Here is a 26,867-nt window from a genome sequence, read left to right on the forward strand (position 1 = left end):
TTTACGCTATATGCAACTTTATCATGCTATATCTGCTCAATTCCCATAAGGTCTCCCCCCAACTTATAGAGTTCAGGCTAGAGCAGGTAGTTAGAACGAAATCCGTAAAGAAACCCATATCAGCTCTAGATACCTATACTCTATGGACAAAATAAATGGGGATAAGGTAGGGAAGATAGGCGGGAGTGAACGTGTGGAAAGTCCAGAGCAATAACCTGAAGCAATTTAAGATCCGAAAACGAGGGGGTATACAAACTACACCAAAGTATGAGTTGATTGGGGGAGAATGAGAATCTTGTGTGGTAATGCAAATGTGGATATAATAAAGTATATGTAGAAGCTCCTGCATGAGCTCAAAATAGTCTATCGCTTTTTTATCTATATATCTATATCTATCAGATTTTATGAAAAATGAAGAAAGCAGTGCTACTTGTCGGTGCAAATTATCAGCTGGTTCAGTCTCACCTGATGGCCTATAAAAAGATGTCTTATTACCAAAATGTCACACAAGAAACCGCTCATGATAGGTAAAAGCAAAGAGCTCTCAAGACCTTCACTACCTTTATTGTTGCAAAACATACTAATGGCATTGGTTGCAGAAGGATTTCTAAATGTTCCAGTGAGCACTGTTGGGGCCATAATCCAGAAGTGGAAAGATCGTCATTTCACCATAACTTAGCCATGACCATGTGCTCCTCGCAAGATTTCTGACAGGAGTGAAAATAATTCTCAGAAGAGTTGTCCAAGGGCCATATGTGGAGAGCTTCAGAAAGTACTGGAATTAGCAGTTATAATTGTTTAAAAAAAACAAAAAAAACACATGCCCTCAACCACCATTTCCTGTATGTACGCTCACCATGCAAGACTCCATTGCTGAAGAAAAAGCACGTCGAAGTTTGTTTAAAGTTTGCTGCACAACCTTTAGACAAGCCTGTGAAATACTAGGAGAATGTAGTCTGGTCAGATGAAACCAAAATTGAACTCTTTGGATGCCATAGAAGACATCATGTTTGGAGGTCAAATGGCACTGCACCCCCCCCCCCCCAGAAATAGTAATATTTTTACCTAGAAAAATGGTAACTTGTTCAATTATTTTTCTTCTGAAAATTTGCACTTGATAAACTGTTAATGTCGTGCAACATAAAAATCTGGAACTACCATTTTATTTTCCAGGCTCTCTGCCTTCAGAAAACGTTTGGGGGTTTTACCTAATCTTCATATCTGAAATTATTTTTTTAAACTTGTGCAAAAAAAGCAAAAGCAGGTCTGGCAGCAAATGGCATAAAGTACTTATTAATAATTTTGAGCATTGTTTTTTGCAAACAGTTTTGAGCCCTGGCGGTATTTGGTATCGATTTTACTTGGTGCTGCCTCATCTTTTCTACAAAACCAAAATTTGAATGAAATTTGTATTGTGTGTACCAAAATGCATTTTAGGTCATTTCTTTTCCTGAAAAGGGATAAATAGTTGCTCAAATATTGTGCTCCTTTAAAAAAAACAAAAAACAATGCTACTATGATCTCTTTATTCCATGGGGCATCTGTGTTCAGAATATGTGTAATTTTTAAATAATTTTAAAGCCAAAGATGCAGATTTGTGTGAATTAAAAAAAAAAAAAAATCACTTCATGGGGGAAATTGTTTCATTTAAAGTGGTATTAAACCTCAAACCAAAAATGTAATATATTGCAGTTTTACTAAGCCTTAGTTTTGTTGGCTGCACTATTCTCTTTTGACTTTCCTGTTTTCACCTCGTGATATGGTCAGTAACAGACCTCCGGTATTAGAATGTCCTCACTCTGGATGAAAGGGCACAGGGGCTCCTTTGGACAGCAGCATTTTTAATCAGGCTGGAGGGAAGTGTTGTACTATCAGATTTAGATACACTAACAAATTGAAACTCCAGTTCTTTTGTCGGCTCACACCTTATACGCAGTTACATCAATAAGTCGTCGTCGTCCCCCACTTCCAAAAAAAATCCCAAAAATGTTTCCATACAAGCCAATCATTGTAAGTACTCCTGTCGGTGATAAGTGTTTGAAATCCTTCTAATTGCTACATCTACAAGAGCATCTTTTTGAAAAGCACTTGCTGTTCAGATCACAAAGTGAAAATGAGGGAAAGAGCCTAGGAGCCCTTTCACACTGACATCGCGGGGGTGTCGCGGTAAAGCACGGCTAGTTTTAGTGGTGCTTTATTGTCAGAGGCTTTTTGGCTGCTAGTGGGGAGCTTTTAACCCTTGCTAGCGGCCGAATAAAGGGTTAAAAGCGCCGCTACCCGTTTGATTTCAATGGGCAGGGGTGCTTTAGGAGCTTTGTATACACTGCTCCTAAAGCGCCTCAAAGATGCTGCTTGCAGGACACTTTTTTTAACGTCCTGCCAGCGCAGCGCCCGAATGTGAAAGCATTTGGGCTTTCACACTGGGATCGAAAGTGAGGCATTTTTCAGGCACTTTACAGGTGTGATTTTTAGCACTAAAGCACCTGCAAAATGCCTCCCAGTGTGAAAGGGGACCAAAGTAATGTAGCCACCACATCTAATTGGTAAGCTACAATACAATAAATGTTGTTTATACATGTGTGGGTGGCGCTGCCTATCACCTGGAGTGTAACCTCCAAGTTGTAGTAAAAAGTGTTAGTGAAACCACTATGTGGTATAGACAGGGATTGTGTGATATTATGACACTCCATGTCCCCTATTGTAGTATTGAGGGGAAAAAAGAATGAAGGGTGGTGGGTGTAAATTTCAAAACCCGTGTTCAGGTGTGTAGAGTGACCGGAACCTCTCCACTAATTTACAATGGTGTGCGTTACATTCAAAAATTCTTTAAAGTTATTAAGTAGTGAATAGTAAACTCAAAAATAAACTTGAATATCATGTGAATTCATCAATAAAATAATAAGGTAAAGGCTTATGTGCAATTGTGCAAAACAATCGTAGGTAATGTCGGTTCAGTCTATTGGACTAATCGCATGTGAAGCAGGCCAAGGTGAATTGTGCAAAGTCCTGTGAAGACAGCATAAGGTGACGTTTAAAGTGACTTATGCAAATTCCTGTGCAAGCAGCATAAGGTGATGTTTGTGCTCCCCTTCAGTTCCCGACTAATCAGATCCTCATACCCCTGCAGGGGTGAACTGCATAAAGTGTTTTTTTTTTTTGGGAGAGGTCTTCCTCCCTGTTTGCTATGACGGAAGGGTGTCCACTGATTATGCTCCTGCTGGGGATAGGCGAAGATGAATTTGGCTGCCAGTTCCTGGATGGTCGATGGTCCCAAAAAAAACAAAAAAACTAAGTGTACTCCGTAAGTTTATTCGAGTAAGTAAAAAGCATAAAATATGGCGCTAACAAGCGCACGCAGTAATATCAATGAAAAGTTTCAATGGATAAAAAGGCATGTTCTCATGCAAACAGCTGAGATGGCAGCGGGTGACGTGCATAGTATAAGCTCCTCCCCCGTACGCGGCGTTATGCCCAATAGGACTTTGTCAGCGAGTCCATTGAAACTTTTCATTGATATTTTTATTGCGGGCGCTTGTTAGCGCCATATTTTATGCTTCTTACTTGAATAAACCTACGGAGTACACTTAGAGCATGTTTTTTTTTTTTTTTTTCTTTTTTTGGGACTGTTGTGTGTCCACATTATTATTGCCGCTTTGGGAACCAATACCGCTGCATCTCACTGCTGGATCTGTTTTTCATGGTGTTGGATTGGGGCCACCACAGCTGCATTGTAGTGTGCCTTCATATCTCAGTGGATATATGCGTTTCTGACCTCCTATAATAAGAGGTCCACCTGATCCAGTAAGCGCATCTGTTTGTGGTGGAGGATATTGTCACTGATTTACCACTGGAGAATTTATTTCCTTTTCCGTCATGAGGGAACTTGCCATTCTTCTTTTTGGACATCTGATTCCTTATATTTTGATATGGACTTTTTTCCTCATATTATTGCGCTGCACTTAAATTGTTTTATTGTTTATAGGCTTTGTTATTACCTCCTAGTGTTCAGCTTGCATCCATTCATTTCACCAATAAATGTTTGCTTATGGGTTTAATACTGTTTTTTTTTGTTTTGTTTGTTTTTTTGTTTTTTTTTTTTTGCATGTATCTTAACCACTTGCCGACCGCCTAACGTAGATATACGTCGGCAGAATGTCACGGGCAGGCAGAATCACGTACCCGTACGTGATCTGCCTCCCGCGGGCGGTGCCAGCGGCGGTCGGCATTTCACTGGGAGCGTTGGGAGGCGAGGGGGAGACCATCCGATCGTGGCCCCCCCCCTCGCGATCGCTCCCAGCCAATCGGAATCCTCCCCTGCCTGTGTGTAGTTTCACACAGGCAGAGGATGTGATGTCATCTCTCCTCGGCTCGGCAGTTTCCGTTCCAGCGCCGAGGAGAGAAGACATGTAAGTGCACCAAACACAAACACACTCAGTAGAACATGCCAGGCACATAAAACACCCCCGATTCCCCCCCCCCCCCCCCCCCCCCGTCACAAACTGACACCAAGCAGTATTTTTTTTTTTTTTTCTGATTACTGATTGGTGTCAGTTTGTGACAGTTACAGTGTTAGGGCAGTGAGTGGTAGCCCCCTTTAGGTCTAGGGTACCCCCCTAACCCCCCCTAATAAAGTTTTAACCCCTTGATCACCCCCTGTCACCAGTGTCACTAAGCGATCATTTTTCTGATCGCTGTATTAGTGTCGCTGGTGACGCTAGTTAGGGAAGTAAATATTTAGGTTTGCCGTCAGCGTTTTATAGCGTCAGGGACCCCCATATACTATCTAATAAATGTTTTAACCCCTTGATTGCCCCCTAGTTAACTCTTTCACCACTGATCACCGTATAACCGTTACGGGTGACGCTGGTTAGTTTGTTTATTTTTTATAGTGTCAGGGAACCCGCCGTTTATTACCGAATAAAGGTTTAGCCCCCTGATCGCCTGGCGGTGATATGCGTCGCCCCAGGCAGCGTCAGATTAGCGCCAGTACCGTTAACACCCATGCACGCAGCATACGCCTCCCTTAGTGGTATAGTATCTGTACGGATCAATATCTGATCCGATCAGATCTATACTAGTGTCCCCAGCAGTTTAGGGTTCCCAAAAACGCAGTGTTAGCGGGATCAGCCCAGATACCTGCTAGCACCTGCGTTCTGCCCCTCCGCCCAGCCCACCCAAGTGCAGTATCGATCGATCACTGTCACTTACAAAACACTAAACGCATAACTGCAGCGTTCGCAGGGTCAGGCCTGATCCCTGCGATCGCTAACAGTTTTCTTGGTAGCGTTTTGGTGAACTGGCAAGCACCAGCCCCAGGCAGCGTCAGGTTAGCGCCAGTACCGCTAACACCCACGCACGCACTGTACACCTCCCTTAGTGGTATAGTATCTGAACGGATCAATATCTGATCCGATCAGATCTATACTAGCGTCCCCAGCAGTTTAGGGTTCCCACAAACGCAGTGTTAGCGGGATCAGCCCAGATACCTGCTAGCACCTGCATTTTGCCCCTCCGCCCAGCCCAGCCCACCCAAGTGCAGTATCGATCGATCACTGTCACTTACAAAACACTAAACGCATAACTGCAGCGTTCGCAGAGTCAGGCCTGATCCCTGCGATCGCTAACAGTTTTTTTTGTAGCGTTTTGGTGAACTGGCAAGCACCAGCGGCCTAGTACACCCCGGTCGTAGTCAAACCAGCACTGCAGTAACACTTGGTGACGTGGCGAGTCCCATAAATGCAGTTCAAGCTGGTGAGGTGGCGAGCACAAGTAGTGTCCCGCTGCCACCAAAAAGACAAACACAGGCCCGTCGTGCCCATAATGCCCTTCCTGCTGCATTCGCCAATCCTAATTGGGAACCCACCACTTCTGCAGCACCCGTACTTCCCCCATTCACATCCCCAACCAAATGCAGTCGGCTGCATGAGAGGCATTTTCTTTATGTCCTCCCGAGTACCCCTACCCAGCGAACCCCCCCAAAAAAGATGTCGTGTCTGCAGCAAGCGCGGATATAGGCGTGACACCCGCTATTATTGTCCCTTCTGTCCTGACAATCCTGGTCTTTGCATTGGTGAATGTTTTGAACGCTACCATTCACTAGTTGAGTATTAGCGTAGGGTACAGCATTGCACAGACTAGGCGCCATTTCACAGGGTCTCCCAAGATGCCATCGCATTTTGAGAGACCCGAACCTGGAACCGGTTACAGTTATAAAAGTTAGTTACAAAAAAAGTGTAAAAAAAAAAAAAAAACACAAACAAAAATATAAAATAAAAAAAAAATTGTCGTTTTATTCTCTCTCTCTATTCTCTCTATTGTTCTGCTCTTTTTTACTGTATTCTATTCTGCAATGTTTTTTATTGTTGTGTTTTATCATGTTTGCTTTTCAGGTATGCAATCTTTTATACTTTACCGTTTACTGTGCTTTATTGTTAACCATTTTTTTGTCTTCAGGTACGCCATTCACGACTTTGAGTGGTTATACCAGAATGATGCCTGCAGGTTTAGGTATCATCTTGGTATCATTCTTTTCAGCCAGCGGTCGGCTTTCATGTAAAAGCAATCCTAGCGGCTAATTGGCCTCTAGACTGCTTTTACAAGCAGTGGGAGGGAATGCCGCCCCCCCCCCCCCCCCCCTAAGGTCTTCCGTGTTTTTCTCTGGCTCTCCTGTCTCAACAGGGAACCTGAAAATGCAGCCGGTGATTCAGCCAGCTGACCATAGAGCTGATCAGACACCAGAGTGGCTCCAAACATCTCTATGGCCTAAGAAACCGGAAGCTACGAGCATTTTATAACTTAGATTTCGCCGGATGTAAACAGCGCCATTGGGAAATTGGGAAAGCATTTTATCACACCGATCTTGGTGTGGTCAGATGCTTTGAGGGCAGAGGAGAAATCTAGGGTCTAGTAGACCCCAATTTTTTCAAAAAAGAGTACCTGTCACTACCTATTGCTATGATAGGGGATATTTACATTCCCTGAGATAACAATAAAAACGATTTAAAAAAAAAAAAAAAAAAAAAAAAATGAAAGGAACAGTTTAAAAATAAGATAAAAAAAAATAATAATAAAGAAAAAGAAAAAAAAAAAAAAGTACCCCTGTCCCCCCTGCTCTCGCGCTAAGGCGAACGCAAGCGTCGGTCTGGCGTCAAATGTAAACAGCAATTGCACCATGCATGTGAGGTATCACCGCGAACGTCAGATCGAGGGCAGTAATTTTAGCAGTAGACCTCCTCTGTAAATCTAAAGTGGTAACCTGTAAAGGCTTTTAAAGGCTTTTAAAATGTATTTAGTTTGTCGCCACTGCACGTTTGTGCGCAATTTTAAAGCATGTCATGTTTGGTATCCATGTACGCTGCCTAAGATCATCTTTTTTATTTCATCAAACATTTGGGCAATATAGTGTGTTTTAGTGCATTAAAATTTAAAGTGTGTTTTTTCCCCAAAAATTGCATTTGAAAAATCGCTGCGCAAATACTGTGTGAAAAAAAAAAAATGAAACACCCACCATTTTAATCTGTAGGGCATTTGCTTTAAAAAAATATATAATGTTTGGGGGTTCAAAGTAATTTTCTTGCAAAAAAAATTATTTTTTTATGTAATCAAAAAGTGTCAGAAAGGGCTTTGTCTTCAAGTGGTTAGAGTGGGTGATGTGTGACATAAGCTTCTAAATGTTGTGCATAAAATGCCAAGACAGTTCAAAACCCCCCCAAATGACCCCATTTTGGAAAGTAGACACCCCAAGCTATTTGCTGAGAGGCATGTCGAGTCCATGAAATATTTTATATTGTGACACAAGTTGCGGGAAAGAGACAATTTTTTATTTTTTTTTGCGCAAAGTTGTCACTAAATAATATATTGCTCAAACATGCCATGGGAATATGTGAAATTACACCCCAAAATACGTTCTGCTGCTTCTCCTGAGTACGGGGATACCACATGTGTGGGACTTTTTGGGAGCCTAGCCGCGTACGGGACCCCGAAAACCAAGCACCGCCTTCAGGCTTTCTAAGGCCGTAAATTTTTGATTTCACTCTTCGCTGCCTATCACAGTTTCGGAGGCCATGGAATGCCCAGGTGGCAAAAAACCCCCCCAAATGACCCCATTTTGGAAAGTAGACACCCCAAGCTATTTGATGAGAGGTATAGTGAGTATTTTGCAGACCTCACTTTTTGTCACAAAGTTTTGAAAATTGAAAAAAGAAAAAAAAATTTTTTTTTCTCGTCTTTCTTTATTTTCAAAAACAAATGAGAGCTGCAAAATACTCACCATGCCTCTCAGCAAATAGCTTGGGGTGTCTACTTTCCAAAATGGGGTCATTTGGGGGGGGGGGGGGTTTGTGCCACCTGGGCATTCCATGGCCTCCGAAACTGTGATAGGCAGTGAAGAGTGAAATCAAAAATTTACACCCTTAGAAATCCTGAAGGCGGTGATTGGTTTTCGGGGCCCCGTACGCGGCTAGGCTCCCAAAAAGTCCCACACACGTGGTATCCCCGTACTCAGGAGAAGTAGCTAAATGTATTTTGGGGTGCAATTCCACATATGCCCATGGCCTGTGTGAGCAATATATCATTTAGTGACAACTTTTTGTAATTTTTTTTTTTTTTTTGTCATTATTCAATCACTTGGGACAAAAAGAATATTCAATGGGCTCAACATGCCTCTCAGCAATTTCATTGAGGTGTCTACTTTCCAAAATGGGGTCATTTGTGGGGGTTTTGTACTGCCCTGCCATTTTAGCACCTCAAGAAACGACATAGGCAGTCATAAATTAAAGGCTGTGTAAATTCCAGAAAATGTACCCTAGTTTGTAGGCGCTATAACTTTTGCGCAAACCAATAAATATACACTTATTGACATTTTTTTTTACCAAAGATATGTGGCCGAATACATTTTGGCCTAAATGTATGACTAAAATTGAGTTTATTGGATTTTTTTTAGAACAAAAAGTAGAAAATATCATTTTTTTCAAAATTTTCGGTCTTTTTCCGTGTGTAGCGCAAAAAATAAAAACGGCAGAGGTGATCAAATACCATCAAAAGAAAGCTCTATTTGTGGGAAGAAAAGGACGCAAATTTCGTTTGGGTACATCATTGCATGACCGCGCAATTAGCAGTTAAAGCGACGCAGTGCCGAATTGTAAAAAGTGCTCTGGTCAGGAAGGGGGTAAAACCTTCCGGGGCTGAAGTGGTTAAAGTGGATATAAACCCAATGTCCTCCTTTCTAAACTACTGCCATAGGGGTTATCTATAAGGATATACATGCCTCCTGCATGTATCTTTACCTGTCAAATGTCTCCCTTCTGTCTGTTATTAGACCCGAAAAACTGCATATTCTGTGGGTGGGTCTGTTGTCTGGAGCTAGGTGGGTGGAGTTGTGATGTCAGACTCCCCGCCCACCTCTACACTCACCTTGTCAATATGCATTTTCTCCTGTGTATTTCTTACACTGAATTTCTGCTATGATCTCTAACATCCAGTGAAAAGACAGAAAAGTAACCACATGACTTCAGCATGCCAAATCATGCTGAGCTGTGGAACAGCCAATCCTTGCAGAGCTGCTGAAGAAAGGAGTGGGAGGGAATTAAAAAAATAATGCCTGTGTCTTAGGCTAGTGCACAAGATATGTAAATCACCTGTCACTCACAGCAAGGGGGAGTATTTGTTTTAAGTTTTTCTCATTTTGTCAAGATTTTTCTCACTGAACAATAAGAGGATTGCTCAGAGATGGATTAACTGTGTGTGGCAACTCTGGGCTCAAATTATAGGAAATCTTATACTCTACAGTATGATATAAAAAAAAAAAAAATTTACATCCACTTTAAGTTGGGTACACATGGCCAAAATGGTCGGTCTCGCAGTTGATTTGGATGCTTTCATTTTTTTCCTAGCCCGCTTTAATAAAGGTTAAAAATGTGTGAATAAAAGTGATGTTGCGCTGTCAAGTATCCGGGATGTGTGTGTATGTATATATATATATATATATATATATATATATATATATATATATATATATATATATATATATATATATATATATATATATATATATATATATATATATATATATATATATATATATATATATATATATATATATATATATATGTGTGTGTGTGTATATATATATATATATATATATATATATATATATATATGATATAAGATAGTGTAATGTACAGTAAATTACATAATTGTGCACACAATAGCTGCTCATAAGATATAAAGCAAGCAGACAAATATTCATTACTTCTAAAGTGTCCACAAATAAGGTGCCGATATTAATAACGGATAATAGTGAAAAAAGTCCAAGTGAATACGATGCGAAGCCAAATGTGCAGCTAGAACTAGGTACTCCCGGTTCTTCCGCTTTCCAAAACGGTGAATAAACGTGATTTGTCTCCTTTTATAATATTTGACACAGTGCTCACAAGCCTCTCACCTTACTGCGGTAAGGCAGCAGCATTAGATGTAGATTACTCTTGTAAGGGATCCTTATGCCTCCACCCGTCTCTGGGGAGCTCTCTGTAATGGGCGCAGCCCTTGGGACTGGATGGACGTTAATGCCTTCTCCAAAAAGATCCTAGGGTTCCACCTAATATCCTCCGTGGTGTATAAACAAAGGGGGCTCTTAATAGTGTGATATAGCTTCCCAAACCTTTATTTATAAAAACAGCGTGCTTTTAGGCTGGTTTCGCGCTTGTATGACAAACGCTCCGACATTGGGAGCTCATGTCGCATGACGTGTGCAAATGACTTTTTTCCTATAAAAGCCATCTTAACTGGTCTGACACAAATCGGTCTGGTTTTGAAAAAGGTTCCTGCATGACTTTGATCCTACTTAACCTCCCTGACGGTATTCCCGAGTGTGGCTCGGGGTTAAATTTCAGCACCATTAGCATTAACCCTGAGCCACACTCGGGATTGCATTACAGGCTCCTGGTGCTGTATACTTACCTTGTCCCGAGGATCCTGCGATGTCCCCCGCTGTGTCTGCGGGCTCTGTCCTCCACCCAAAGCCTCTCTGTGCTAGGCTCCGTTCCCTGCAAGTGTCGTGACGCATGGGGGCAGAGCCTGGCGGCAAATTCAGAAACCTTACAGATTACAGTACTGTATGAAATCATTTCACATCCCTTTTGTCCCCAATGCTTTGTCCAATGCCCTGCATGCAGTTTTATATTATTTATGTTTTCTGCCTGGAAACTTGAGATTGTCCATAGCAACCAAAAAGTGTCCCTTTGCCTCAAAAGTGGCTTTAGACCAGCTAGAAAACGGTGATAGTAAATTAGAACAGTTGCAGAATTGAGCGATAGTGAATCGTGGGGAAATTTATTTTATTATAATATTTTTTTAAAATCATTTATTATATTATAGTTTATGATTTTGTGATTCAAACTTCATCATGCCCGGGATATCTACTAGACTCTTGGTGGACAGATTTAAGTGTGTTATTGCTAAGAATTACAGGCCTACAATATAAAACTCCATATTTCTATGCAAAATAATTGTACCGCTTTGAGACGCAAAAATCTGAAATGATCATACCACCAGGGAGGTTAAGCCCAGTGAATATCATTAAAGTTGGGTCATAGTCTTAACTGATCCAACTTTGGTATGCGACTTGTGCTCTGGGGTTCTTGAAGGGGAACTCCACGCCAAATGAAAAAAAAAAAAAAAAAACGCATGGGGTTCCCCCTCCAAGACCATACCATGGTGCATTGGGGTGGGGGGGCGCAGGGCCCCAAAGCACCCACACCCCCAGGTTGAGGACAAGTGGCCTGGTATGGTTCGGGGGGGGGGGGGAGGGGGGGTGCTCGCTCGTCCCCACCCCATTTACTGACCTGCCGTGTAAGTGTCTATGGTCTTGGAGGGGGAACCCATGCTTTTAAAAAAATATATAAATTTTGGTGTGGAGTTTTCCCTAAACATTCATACCAGACATCCCCGTTCATTGAAGTTAAATGGATGTCAGACTTCAAGTCGCAAGGGAAAGTCACATTCACAGTCATGACTCTTGTGTCATACCAGTGTGAACCCAGCTTTACATTAAAACGGTAAACAAGGCATGCAATCCACGAGCGGCACTTCCGGTCTATTTGTCGCTCAATTCCGACGCATATCGTCATGTGGGCGTGACATTACATGTCGGGATTCGGCGACAGACCGGAAGTGACTTAAGAGTACGAGCTCGCCACTCGTGGATTGCAGTCCTTGTTTACTGTTTTTTAATGTGAGTAAAACCACGCTGTTTTTATAAATACAATTTTAGTAAACTCACACTATCGGGAGCTCCCTTTGTTTATACACCGCCATCATGGAGGATGTTAAGTGGAGCCCTAGGATCTTTTTGGAGGAGGCATTATCGTTCATCCAGTCTGCACCCATTACAGAGAGATCCTCAGAGGCATAAGGATCTCTTACGAGAGTTGGCTGCATCTAATAGTGTTGCCTTACCGCAGTAAGATGAGAGGCTTGTGAGCACCGTGGTGTCATAAATACTATAAGATGACACCAATCACGTTTATTCACTGTTTTGGAATGCGGAAGAATCGGAGTACCTAGTTGTAGCTGCACATTTGGCTTAACATTGTATTCACTTGGACTTTTTTCACTATTTATTATCAGTTATTATTGGCACCTTATTTGTGAATGCTTTAGAAGTAATGAATATTTGCTTGTTTTATCTTATGAGCATCTGTTTTATGTGCACAATTGTCATTTTATTGTATATTACACCATTTATCTTGCGTCACCCATTCTATATTCGTGTGTGTATATGTGTGTATGTGTGTGTATATATATATATATATATATATATTCTGATGCTTGACAGCACAACATCTATCTTTTTAGCCACAGATTTGCTTATCGGTATTTGCGGCAGTCAGTCACCATTATGTTTAAAGTGATAGCGCGGGAGTACCGCTTTTTTTTTTTTTATATATATATATATATAAAGGTTACTTTGGGTTATTTTGTTTGTAAACTGGCTTTTAACTAATATTTGTTCTTTGCTAGGAGCTCTCTCAGGATTCCTTTACATCCCAGGCTTCATCAACTCCTTCTATGGGTTCCAGCAAAGGACAAGATGAACTTAGTATGGGGATGCAGCCACGACCTTCTAGCCTTCCAGTGAGTAAAATACTTAGTGACACTAAAGGATATCTATTTTCCAACAATCCATACTCATCTACTGTCTAATAGCCCTGTAATCTATTTTTCATGAAAATGTTATTTTTACTGTGTTATCTTAAAATATAACCAACCTTTTGTTTTTAGTTTTGAATAGAGTGGAGAAAGATTGGAATGTCTGTCATGTTTGTATTACTGTCTGTGCTCCCCGGGAAGATTCACATTCTTTGTCATATAAAAGTAAAACCCAAATTAGAGGTTGTCCGCAGAACAGGCATAGAGGGGCAATCATCAAATGGGGACACTCGTTCTGTTGACACTCCAGGATTTCCTCACTTTAAACTGATTTTCTAACTTCCTGTTTTGGCTGTAGGACAGGAAGTGAAGCGAAATCTCAGTGGGACACAGATGGCATAAATAAAACTGACAGGGATTATAACTCTCCCTTACACCAAACTGAAAAATAAGTTGTGCCTTTTAGTTCTATTTTAATTGTACAGCACAGGCTTAATATTCATAGACCCTTGGTTATAGGCTAGTACCTTTCAGATTTTTCAAAGCTTGCCAGTGTCCAAAGACAGGTCCCCTAAGTGTCGCTCTTGTAATCCAAACCTACCTCACTCTGAGTCCTCCAGGTTTTAGCTAGTGTCATAAGGTGATTTTTTTTTTTTTTCAACTCTGTAATGACTTCCTTACTGTTGTCTAATGCAATAATAGAAGCCATGCATCCAAATTGGTGCAATCTCTGTAGAACCTTGGGCACTGTACCAGGATCCAAACCCCAAGATTTGGGGGCAGCTTGTAATGTTGGTTTAGGCACTGGATCCTGCATGGCTGCTCATCTCAGCATTTTGTGCAACGTGGTGTTGGCCACAGGGTGCTATACAGGTCCAGGCCACTAGTCAATTCTTATGGAACTCATACCCTGATGATGACTCAGGGGTTAGGCCCTCCAATACGGGCAAAGCTTCAACCCTATGTAGGGAACAGCAATGTGGACATTTGAGACAGGGTTCCTTTTCATCTGTAACTGTTTGCTATAATCCCACAATTCAGTTTGGTATGCATTCATATACCTTTCCGTACCATTCATATACCCATCAGGAAACGGGACCGTCTTGGAATTTTTATCACATTTTTTTTATAGTGTAAATTTTTAAACCTGTCTCTAGAATTCAACCACTCAGAGCTTAGTCTTGGGTTGGATGACCAGGTGTTTCACCACACCACAGGTCACTCACTTTACCAACACTTTTGCCTAGAGCCCCTTTTTAAAGTGCTTGGGCACATCCTCCCATCCTTTTGCCACGAGAACGTCATTACAGGACCGTCTGCATCCAGGTTGCAGTGTACTCTTAAGACACGCACCATACTAGTTCCCCACAGGGAAATGCCCTCACTTGTAGCAATGAAAGAAAGCCATGACAAAAGCTCAGGCAAATGTGCTCTGCGGAAGGCCCACACCAGTCTCAAAGCGAGAAAGCTTCCCTTGCACTGAAGCAGGACTCTTATTTTACCATAGGTATTTGCATCTGATTGTTGCAAGACTTTGCTGCAACTATGCCACAATTTCTCAGACAACTAATGGCTTTTATTACAACCATCATTGTCCAGGGCTCCCCTTGGTCTTTCTCCGCCACTGTCCCTTCCTGAGTTGGATATGCCAGCTCTAGCAGAGGCATAGAAGGGAATATAAGGTGTTAGGGGGCCGCTAAAGAGTTCCCCATCTTTCTCTGCACCTGATGTTAGGCCTTGCACACATGATGTCTTTTAGGTTTAGGCATTTGGCAAAAATCACAGGAAAAAAGCTTCTTCCCTAGTGGAGAGTTTGGAAAAGAAATCCGCTTCATCAGGGGCCTTTACCTCCCCAAAATGCAGGGCACCTCAACTCTTTACCCAAACTTCAATGTCTAAGCCCAACTTCAGCCTTTTCTTTTTGGTATAAGACTTGGTCAGCCAAGTTTTCCTTCAAGTCAACTCCCAATGAAAGAGTCCTCTCCCTGTTTGCCTTTTGCGGAGTCACAGTTGTCCTTTGAACCTCCGTTGAACCTTTTTGAGTTCAATCTGTTTCAAAGGGATGCATAATATTTTTACTTCTCTCAAATCTACCCAACAGTCAGATTCGCAGAATGTTCTGAGCCATCTCTTGTCCCAGGGAGTTGTGCCAGCAACTCCTAGAGGACAGATTCAAAACTGTTCAAAGTACCAAAACCCTATGGGGTATTCCTCGTGTCCTAGAATTCCTAAATAATATTTATAATATAATATTTTGCATTAAATCTGCAAGGTCAGTTGCCCATCTAAGACTAGGGGAATACTTGCCATCTGTAGACTGCCAGGATGTTTACCTTCATGTTCCCATTTCTCTATCCGATCTGTGCTGCGTACTCTTTGCAATAGGAGACAATTTCCAGTTTGTTGTACTGCCATTTGGCTTTTCTTTTGCTCTCAGAATATTAACAAATTTCCTCCTCTTGCTCTTCTAAGAATTCAGGACATCCAGGTCACAGGTTATCTTAAAAACCACCTTCTGAAGGACTGGTCTCCTAGCTGTCTGCAAACATCCACAGGACAATTCAGATGCTTCAGGCTTTCAGTTGGGTGATCGACTTCCAAAAATCCAACCTTTTCTTCACCTGGAATACTTGGGCCTAATTTTAGACCTAGCCCAAACAAGTCTTGCATCCTAATAAAAAAAACTTCACTCAAGACTCACACTCCAGGCTTTTGATCAGAGGCACCCCTATGCGAGATACTTTGAGAGTTCTGTTTCTTTTTAGTCGCTGCCTGCAAGGCTGTTCCCATTTTCCCAATTTCATTTGAGACCCCTCCAACACAACATCTTGTTAGCATGGAACAAGCCTGCTTCTTTTCTTGACCTTCCTATGCTTCTGGCCAGGCAAGGCATTCCCTAGCTTTTTGCATATTCAACCCTGCTTTGACAGTGAGATTTTCCCATATTACTAGAAGGTGACAACAGATTCCAGTCTTTCAGGCTGATGTTCAGTCCTTTACAGTTCTGAGAACATGGTGATTAGAGGAAGCAAAATTACCCATCAACAGCCTGAAGCTCTGAGCAATAAGGATGGCTCTACACCACTGGACCACCCCTTCTGCAACAACACCCAGTTGGCGTGCAATCAGACAATGCCACAGCTGGGCCTGCATCAGTCACTCAAGTGGACAGACTGAAGGCAGGTTACCTCACCCGTCACTGCCTTGATCAAGGAGAATTGGCCCTTTTTTATGGTCTTGGCATCCTAAACTCAACAAATTTCTGTGATCAAAATGACCAAAACAAAGAATCTTCTAGCAGTGGCTTTGGATGCTTTGAGAATTCTCTGGTCTCGGTTCAGCCTAGCCTATGCCTTTTTAATCCAGTGTGAATTCTACCTTGCCATCTCCTCAGAATAGAGCAAGAGATGAAACTAGTGATTCTCATTGCACCAGACTGACCCGGATCAACTTTGTACACAGACCTACTTAAACTACTGTAAGGTGACCTCTGGCCTCTTCCAGACAGGAAGAAAATTACTTGGAACCCCCGAACATTATATTTTCTGAAAGCGGAGGCCCTGAAGAATAAAATGGTGGCTGTTGCAATTTTTTTATGTCATGTGATATTTGTGCAGCCGTTCATCAAACTTAATTTTCAGGAATAAGTACACTCAAATGCATTTTTTGGTAAAATATGAAAGATGGGGCTGTGGCAAGTAAATGCCATACATACCAAGATTTAATATTTTCCAAGCCCATGAAATAGCGATAAACTAGAGTAAAGAATCTCCATAGGTGACGGCTTTAAAAGCGTTTATAGGTTACCAGTTTAGAGTTCTGAAAATTTTAGAAACTGGGAACCATTTCTTGAGAAAGCTGGACTGAGCTTCATCGAAACACTGACAATAAAAACACTGCTGGTATTTGATCTTTGTCCTCTGTAAGATATATATTATATATATATATTTTTTAATATTATTTTGGGAGTATTTTTAATTCTCCATCATAACAAATGTACTTTAAAAACTCAGGGCACTGGGGGGTTTTCTCCATCTTTGAACATGTTTGAGAGAAACATGAATTTTTTTTTTTGAACTGGTAATGATGGAAAAAGTAATTTGAAAGTACTAATTTATGCAAAAGAAAAACCACTGTACACCTAACTGGGTGCCCTAACCTTTTGACCTAGCCTAAGGTCTCATCCTAGTCCTTTTTCGTTAATAAAATTAATACATATGTGCAGAAAAGTTATCATGTTTATCCCTTTCATGACTAAGCCTATTTTTGAAATTTGGTGTTTACAAGTTAAAATCCGTATTTTTTGCTAATAATTTTTTTTTTTTTTTTTTTTTTTTTTAGCAGAGAATCTAGAGAATAAAATGGCGATTGTTGCAATATTTTATGTCACACGGTATTTGTGCAGCTGTGTTTTTATACGCAAATTTTTAGGAAGGGACACTTTCATGAATTTTAAAAATAACAAACTGTAACGTTACCCCAATTTTTTTGTATAATGTGAATGATGTTACGCCGAGTAAATAACAAACATGTCACGCTTTATAATTGCACGCACTCGTGGAATGGCGACAAACTACGGTACCTAAGAAGAATTTCCATAGGCGACGCATTAAATTTTTTTTTTACGTTTACCAGGTTAGAGTTACAGAGGAGGTATAGTGCTAGAATTATTGCTCTCGCTCTGACGATGGCGGTGATACCTCACATGTGTGATTTGAACACCGTTTACATATGCGGGCGCGACTTCTGTATGCGTTTTCTTTGCTGCGTGAGCTCGCGGGGACGGGGGAACTTTAAAAAAAAAAAATTTCTTATTTACTTTTAGATTTATAAATTTGTGTTTTTTTTTTTTTTTTTTTTTAAATTTTTTTTTGATGGCTTTTTTTGCTGTCACAAGGAATGTAAACATCCCTTGTGACAGTAATAGGTGGTGACAGGTACTCTTTATGGAGGGATCGGGGGTCTAAAAGACCCCCGATCCCTCCTTTGCACTTCAAAGTATTCAGATCGCTAAAAACGGCGATTCTGAATACTGTGTATTTTTTTTTTTTTTAAAACCGGCACCATTGGCAGCCGAGCAACCGGGAAGTGACGTCATGACGTCGCTTCCGTGTTTACGGTTAGGAGGCTGGAACGAAGCCACCCACGGTGAGCGGCGGGAGGGGGGGACGTCTCGCTCCTCCAAGATAACAGCCGAACGGCTTTTAGCCGCATTGGTTGTTATACCAGGAAAGCCGATCGCCCGCTCTAAAAAAAAAAAAAAAAAAAAAAAAAAAAAAAAAAAAAAAAAAACTACCATGATAATGCCTGCAGCTGCGGGCATCATCCCAGAAAGCCGAGTACGCACATCTAATCGTAAGAGAATCCAGCAGTCTGGTTGTGTAACCAAGTTGATTGATCAACTTGGTACATTTAGCCTGCCCATTAACTGTTAAAATCGCTACTGGTTCCTGCTGAACCGAATTGAACGGTGTATGGCTGGCCTTAAGCCTGCTACACATGCACCAAATTTCAGGAGACATTCGGTCCGTGTGTGTCAGTCTGTCTGACTTTTGTCGGACGAGCATGCTGGAAAACCAGCAGTTGACTGACTCCCGATTAGCGCTCTCAGCCAATGACAGAGCTCTGATCAGTGTGTTCTAGCGGGGGGGGTGTCCCTGTGTCCCTGTCAGAACACAACAGCTCAGCAGGGAAGAACCGGTACATCAAATGGAAGAAGTACATTAAAATGATGGACTTTAATATTTGAACACACACAGGAAAATAATTTAGGGTAACATTTACTTTTAAGGCTGGTTAGTGGCAACGGTGGCATTTACACTCACTCTTGGATACTACAGCAGCCAGGAGTGTATGTACTTTCTCAGCCGTCAGCTTTCAGGTAGAAGTGATTTCAGGCAGCTGCCCAATCCCCTCTGCAGGCTGACCCTGATGTGGTGTTAACCACTTATTCTCCTAGAGCATATTTATTTTCATTTTTACACAATCTAAATGTTTGGCTATAAAATGACTTGTACAATAAAAAGATGGTAGCTTGTTTAACTTGTTGCATATTTGCGCCACGGTTTATCAAATTCTATCATTTCTAGAAAAAAAATGCACTAAAAGAAATTTTATGGCTATATATATATATATATATATATAGTAGTGTAGAGCAAATGGATATTAAATGCGTCAGATCTCAAACCTGTGTGCACCTGTTAAAAGGCAAAAAATATCCTGGCCCTTTAATTATTGCTCACTCTGAAGTTCGCGGAAATATAATGTGTAGCGCAGTCACTGTTCTTTACATACATGTACGCACTTCCCGCCGGAGGAAGCCATCCCCGCCAGAACACAGTAATTATTGCTAGCTGCTATGACAGCCCCTTGCAGGCTTGGTTGCATTCAGCCTGCCTATACATGCGTTGAATCTCGGCTTGTTCCTTCTGAACAGTCTATGGCCAGCTTATATGGGTGGGTGTTTTGGGCTGTAGTGATGTGCGGGAGGTGGCAATGTGCGAGTTTTATCACATCGTACAGCTCTTCTAAAACCCCCCCCCCCCCCCCTCACTTTTTACAAAAAAAAAAAAAAAAACACTTCGTGTCATAGCACAGTAGTGCGGTGTGTTGTGCTTGGCTGTGTGGTGACATGTTGGACCAGCCAGTAATGTGCAATCATATCACACCCTTATGGAATGCAGACAAAGGCGGCCTTCTGGTGTGAACATGATACATGGAAAACCGTTTTCTGTGGCGTCCCCCCCCCCCCCCCCCCCCACCCAATTGAAGGTTTTATTAGTAAAAGATCTAAAATTTATTTTGTGTACAGCTATGTACATGCATGTGTTCTAGCCTAGACGTACTCATTCTACTCTGTAGTGACACAACAGTTTAAGGGTGCTAAGCATTGAAGGTTGGACTTCTTGAAGCCAGTGTAAGCAGCTCAGCATTTGAGCAGGTGTTTGATGAATTAAATGTACTTCTGGAAAACGTGGAGGACAGCAGAGGGCAGCTTACAGTGTTATGGAGTTGTTAAATGTGTTTCAAGGTTTTTCCATCTATTTGATATTCTTAGTACATATTTTCATTGGTCATAAATGGTTGCCTGGTAAAATTTTTACCTCCTAGCTGGGTCATAAGTTTGTTCATTGATTTGAAAGGAAATATATCTGTGAGCAACACCTTTTTGAATGTGCCTTTTAAGTCTTGATTTTGTGTTTTTCTTCCCCAGGATCTCTCTGGTTCCATTGATGATCTCCCTATGGGTGCTGAGGGTGCTCTTAGTCCAGGTGTCAGCACTTCAGGAATTTCCAGCAGTCAGGGCGAGCAAAGCAACCCAGCCCAGTCTCCATTCTCTCCTCATACGTCACCCCACCTTCCTGGTATTAGAGGACCTTCACCCTCCCCAGTAGGCTCTCCAGCCAGTGTTGCACCATCTCGATCTGGCCCACTCTCCCCAACATCTGTTCCAGGTAAGGAATCTATTTATTTTTAGTAATGGCTTTTTCCATGTTGTCACCTGTTTGTCTTCATAAATGTAGTTGCCTCCTGTTGAAAACTGATTGTGAAGTTTGTCATTGATGTTATCTCCATTGCGGTTGTGCTAAATTCTCAGGTCAAAATTTCTGGTGTGTTATGAGTGCTTATTTTATTTTTAAATATTGTAATTATCAGGAACACAGATGCCTCCACGTCCTCCTAGTGGACAGTCAGATGGTTTGATTCACCCTACAATGAACCAGGCTGGGCTTGGGCAAGAGAGAGGTAAGAATAGTTATATGTAGAAAAGGAAGTGGTGAATTTTTTTAAACCATTCAGCTCTAAGTGTGCCATGTTTATAATGTTTGTTTTTCAATAGGGTACATGCAGAGGAATGCACAAATACCTCAGTACGGATCCCCACAGCCTGGTCCAGCACTTTCACCACGCCAGTCTACGGGGGCACAGATGCATGCTGGGATGGGGCCCTATCAACAAAACTCTATGGGGAGCTATGGACCTCAGGGAGGCCAGTATGGTCCCCAAGGTGCGTACTAAGTTTTGACCCAAGTATCTTGTAGTACCAACTTCCTTGATCGTCTAGTGTTACTTCATGGCACAAAATTTATTTTCAAGTCCTTTAACAAAGCAGCAATACATTTTTGGTGGGGAAAGCTGGGGAGTTGACGTATTTTATTGTTAACACAATATTCTGTGCTGAGTTTGCTCATCAATGATGTGTGTAATAAAAAAAAAAAAAAAAATATCTATATCTATTGTGCCTTGCAAAAGTATTCACCCCCCTTGGCTTTGTACCTATATTGTTACATTACAGCCTTTTGTTTAATGTTTTTTTTAATCTGAATTATATGTGATGGATCAGAACACAATAGTCTACGTTGAAGAAAAATATATACATAAAACTATTTTTCAAAAATAAAAAAACTGATAATTGTCGTGTGTATGTATTCACCCCCTTTGTTATAAAGCCCATAAAAAGCTCTGGTGCAACTAATTACCTTCAGAAGTCACATAATTAGTGAAATGATGCCCACCTGTGTGCAGTCTAATGAAGAAGGGGAAGGTAAATCAAGGGCTACTCCAAGCAATGCCCTCGATCATCAGTGATAGGACTATTTCGGTACCCAAATGTGCAACAAGGAATTAGTATATAAAAAATATAGCATTTATTACAAAATAGATGGGCAATACACAATTGACAACAAAAACAAAAAAGTAATTGAAAAAATATCACATAAATTACATTAAAAAAGTGGTTTGAGGGCCCCCACGGGCATGTGGAGACAGTGATGTGGGAATAGATGTAGCCCTCGACAAGTTTGCGGTCTATGCCACTTCTTCAGGAGGCATCACCCAAAGCATCTATAGAAAAATACAGTCTCATAATTACAATATTGTGATACTAAAAATAAAACCATTAATGGCACAATTAGTTTGGAGTATTTAAGAAAAACCTGCGTGACTCACCCTAGAAGGCCCTTGTGGCAAAAAACAGCATCAATTGAGACACCCTGTAATAGGGTAGTCCCCCGGGGGCGGACACGAGGGGCTGTTGGGACGGACTGAAAGTAAAATAAAGGGTGTGTAATTAGTTTGGCGTGGGTTCCAACACAAACCCAGTGCACAAGGGAAGATTTAAAAATGGGGCAGCAAGATTAGATTGAAAAGAGAATAAATAGAAAAGGAATAGACAAATAGGGAAGAAGGGGGGAAAAGGGGCGAGGGGAGGGAGACTGAGGGGGGGGGGGAGAGGGGGTGGAGGGAAAGGGGGAAAGAGGACCAACCAGGTAGTGAAGGAGAAGAACACCGATACAAAACGCTGCAGTGAACCCATGACCAGAGGAAAATTATGTGCATAGACTAGGTAGTATGATTACCCACCCAATAATAGCCTTAAATGGATGTGACAACCAGGATTAAGCTTGCATTCCAAAAAACAGCCCCAGCAGACTGTTGCTAGATAAAGGTCAGTACAGTCTAATGGTATCTGCTAGTCAAGATGATATTGCAGTGGTCTAGAATGAAAATCAAGTAGACAATAGTAATTGGTACAAAAACAGGTAACTCCCTTAAAAACTCCCATAGCCTGCTGTTAGTATGGGGGTCATGCTGTGCTAATCTAACTGAACAGAGAAGCCACAGCCAACCAAACACAGCAGGAAAGGGAGAAAAAGAATACTCAGTGCTAATAGAGATCATGGGAGGCTTACCTTTCTGGAGCTGGAGAGCATGCATTCCCGGGTGTCTGCCGTCTCAAAAAGGCGATCGGAAGATCGCCTTAAATGCCCCCAACCTGGAAATGCATGTGGGCACCAGATCATGTCCAGCGACGACGTCACCGGGTCCGACTCAAAATGCGCACGTATAAAACTACGCACTCCCCTCAAACTATATAATTATAGGATGATGGTACCTAACCCTATCTACTGTATCTGTCCAGTGAGGCAACATTTCTCAATTTGTGTGCAATCTAAGCATCACATGATCTGTCATTACATCTACACACCTTTTTGAAAGGCCCCAAAGGCTGCAACACCTAAGCAAGATGCACCACTAACCAAACACTGCCGTGAAGACTAAGGAACTCTCCAAAACAAGTAAGGGACAATGTTGTTAAGTACAAGTCAGGGTTAGGTTATAAAAAAAAAAAATCCAAATCTTTGATGATCCCTAGGAGCACCATCAAATCTATCATAACCAAATGGAAAGAACATGGCACAACGGCAAACCTGCCAAGAGATGGCCGCACAACAAAACTCACAGACCGGGCAAGGAGGGCATTAATCAGAGAGGCAGCACGGAGACCTAAGTTAACCCTGGAGAAGCTGCAGAGTTCCACAGCAGAGACTGGAGTATCTGTACATAGGACGAAAATAAGCCGTACGCTCCATAGAGTTGGGCTTTATGGCAAAATGGCCAGAAAGCCATTACTTTAAGCAAAAAACAAAATGGCATGTGGGAGACTCCCAGAATGTATGGAGGAAGGTGCTCTGGTCTGATGAGACTAAAATTTAAAATGTAACTTTTTGGCCATCAAAGAAAACTGTCTGGCGCAAACCCCAACACATCACATTACCCAAAGAACACCATCCCCATAGTGAAACATGTTGGTGGCAGCATTATGCTGTGGGGATGTTTTTCAGCAGTCGGGACTGGGAAACTGGTCAGAGTTGAGGGAAAGATGGATGGTGCTAAATACAGGGATATTCTTGAGCAAAACCTGTATCACTCTGTGTGATTTGAGGCTAGGACAGTGGTTCACCTTCCAACAGGCAATGACCCCAAACACACTGCTAAAGCAACACTTGAGTGGTTTAAGGGGAAACCTGTTAATGTGTTGGAATGGCCTACTCAAAGCTCAGACCTCAATCCAATAGAAAATCTGTGGTCAGACTTAGATTGCTGTTCACAAGAGCAAACCTTCCAACTTGAAGGAGCTGGAGCAGTTTTGCAAGGAGGAATTGGCAAAAATCCCAGTGGTAAGATGTGGCAAGCTCATAGAGACTTATCCAAAGTGACTTGGAGCTGTGATAGCTGCAGAAGGTGGCTCTACAAAGTATTGACTTTAGGGTGGTGAATAGTTATGCACATTGACTTTTTTTTTATTTTGTCCTATTTGTTGTTTGCTTCACAATAAAAAAAAATCTTCAAGTTGTGGGCATGTTCTGTGAATTAAATGATGCAAATTATCTAACAATCCATGTTAATTCCAGGTTGTGAGGCAACAAAACAAAATACCAAGGGGGGGGGGGTGAATACTTTTGCAAGGAGATATATATTTATATTACTTTTAAAAGTGAAGTGAGTACATCCCTCACATTTTTGTAAATATTTTCTTTTCATGTGACACTGAAGAAATTACACTTTGCTACAATGTAGTAAATGTACAGCTTGTATAACAGTGTAAACTTGCTGTCCCCTCAAAATAACTCAACACACAGCCATTAATGTCTAAACCGCTGGCAACAAAAGTGAGTACACCCCTAAGTGAAAATGGCTAATTGTCCCAATTTCCCTCCTCGGTGTCATGTGTCTCCTTAGTGTTATGAGGTCTCAGGTGTGTTAAATTTGGTGCTATCACTTTCACTCTCTCATACTAGTCACTGGAAGTTCAACATGGCACCTCATGGCAAAGAACTCTCTGAGGATCTGAAAAAAAAAAGAATTGTTGCTCTACATAAAGATGGCCTAGGCTATAAGAAGATTGCCAAGACCCTGAAACTGAGCTGCAGCACGGTGGCAAAGACCGAACAGTGGTTTAACAGGGCAGGTTCCACTCAGAACATGCCTCGCCATGATCGACCAAAGAAGTTGAGTGCACATGCTCAGCGTCCTATCCAGAGGTTGTCTTTGGGAAATAGACGTGTGAGTGCTGCCGGCATTGCTGCAGAGGTTGAAGGGGGGGGGGGGTCAGCCTGTCAGTGCTCAGGCCATACGCCGCACACTGCATCGAATTGGTCTGCATGGCTGTCATCCCAAAAGGAAGCCTCTTCTAAAGTTGATGTACAAGAGAGCCCGCAAACAGTTTGCTGAAGACAAGCAGACTAAGGACATGGATTACTGGAACCATGTCCTGTGGTCTGATGAGACCAAGATAAACTTATTTAGTTCAGATGATGTCAATCGCGTGTGGCGGCAACCAGGTGAGTACAGACAAGTGTGTCTTGCCTACAGTCAAGCAATGTGGTGGGAGTGTCATGGTGTGGAGCTGCATGAGTGCTACCGGCACTGGGGAGCTACAGTTCATTGCAGGAACCATGAATGCCAACATGTACTGTGACATGCTGAAGCAGAGCATGATCCCCTATCTTCGGAGCCTGGGCTGCAGGGCAGTATTCCAACATAACAACCCTAGACACACCTCCAAGATGACCACTGCTTTGCTAAAGAAGCTGAGTGTAAAGGTGATGGACTGGCCAAGCATGTCTCCAGACCTAAACCCTATTGAGCATTGGATGGGGGCATCCTCAAACGGAAGGTGGGGGAGTGCAAGGTCTCGAACACCCTCCAGCTCCATAATGTTGTCATGGAGGAATGGATGATCGCTCTGCTGAACTCCATGACCCAAGAGGGTTGAGGCAGTGCTGGAAAATAATGGTGGCCACACAAAATATTGACACTTTGGGCCCAAATTGGAAATTTTTACTTGGGGGTGTACTCACTTTTGTTGCCAGTGGTTTAGATATTAATCGGTGTGTTATTTTGAGGGGACAGCAAGTTTACACTGTTATACAAGCTGTACACTCACTACTTTACATTGTAGCAAAGTGTAATTTGTTGTCACATGAAAAGATATAATAAAATATGTACAAAAATGTGAGGGGTGTACTCACTTTTGTGAGATTGTGTGTGTATGTATATATATACACACACACACACACAGTATCTGTGTGTGTTTATAGATCTATATATTTTTATTAGTGTTTTGTCATTGATGGCTTGAATTTCTTTGCTTGTCACCTTAAAGCTGAACTCCGGGCAGAAATTTTATGATATAGAGATGTTTGTGAGATATATATCTGTGTATTGTGCTCAAGTTTGCATACCCTTGGAGAATTGGTAATATACAGTATGCATTTTAAAGACCACATGAGTGAGCAGGCAAAAATTCTTTTATGGAATTCATATTTAACTGTAGGTCATAACACAGGTGTCTCCAGACCTTCTAAGCAAAGGGCCAGATTACAGTCCTTCAGACTGTAGTGAGGCCTGATTGTGACCAGTGGGGGCAGAAAATGTCCTGACATCCGTGGGCATAAATAATGCCCATCATTGGTTTGAATAGAATGAATAGTGCCCCATCGATGGTGTCAGTTGGTGGAATGGTGCCCCAAGGGCCACATCCAGCCCTGGGCTGTAGTTTGGAGACCACTGTCATAACAGAATGGCACAATCATAAAACAAAACATGGCAAAAAAGTAAACAAATGACCCCTGTTCAAAAGTCTGCATACTCTTAGTTCTTAATACTGTGTATTAGGGGTGTTGATTATAATCGCAGCATCGGTGCATCGCGGTTCAGACATTCCCGATGCTGCAAGTTGGCCGAATCGATTTTTGACATCATTCATCGCTCCGTGCAGTGCTCTGCCTCTCCAGGAGAAACAGAGGCAGAGCCTGCATGATTGATAAAGTCCACTTCCCTTCACTGAAGCAGAAAGTCGGCTGATGAACTGACAGCCAGTACAGTGCAGGGGGAGGGACTCAAGGAGACCCGACAGAGGCTTCACTGGAAGCATT

The 26,867-nt window shown here is 41.9% G+C and overlaps 1 protein-coding gene across 4 annotated transcripts in view; it reads left to right on the forward strand.

Annotated features, from left to right (window-relative positions):
• Window positions 1–26,867, forward strand: part of ARID1A (AT-rich interaction domain 1A) — a 140,371-nt gene that overhangs the window by 79,706 nt on the left and 33,798 nt on the right. For all 4 annotated transcript variants that reach the window (XM_073616155.1, XM_073616156.1, XM_073616158.1 and 1 more), the window contains exons 4-7: window positions 13,018–13,131; window positions 20,360–20,600; window positions 20,803–20,892; window positions 20,987–21,154. In XM_073616155.1, coding sequence (XP_073472256.1) covers window positions 13,018–13,131; window positions 20,360–20,600; window positions 20,803–20,892; window positions 20,987–21,154 — 613 coding nt within the window. The remainder of the gene's footprint in view (window positions 1–13,017; window positions 13,132–20,359; window positions 20,601–20,802; window positions 20,893–20,986; window positions 21,155–26,867) is intronic.

Source organism: Aquarana catesbeiana, linkage group LG02 (assembly GCF_042186555.1).
Source record: "Aquarana catesbeiana isolate 2022-GZ linkage group LG02, ASM4218655v1, whole genome shotgun sequence".
NCBI lineage: Eukaryota > Metazoa > Chordata > Amphibia > Anura > Ranidae > Aquarana > Aquarana catesbeiana.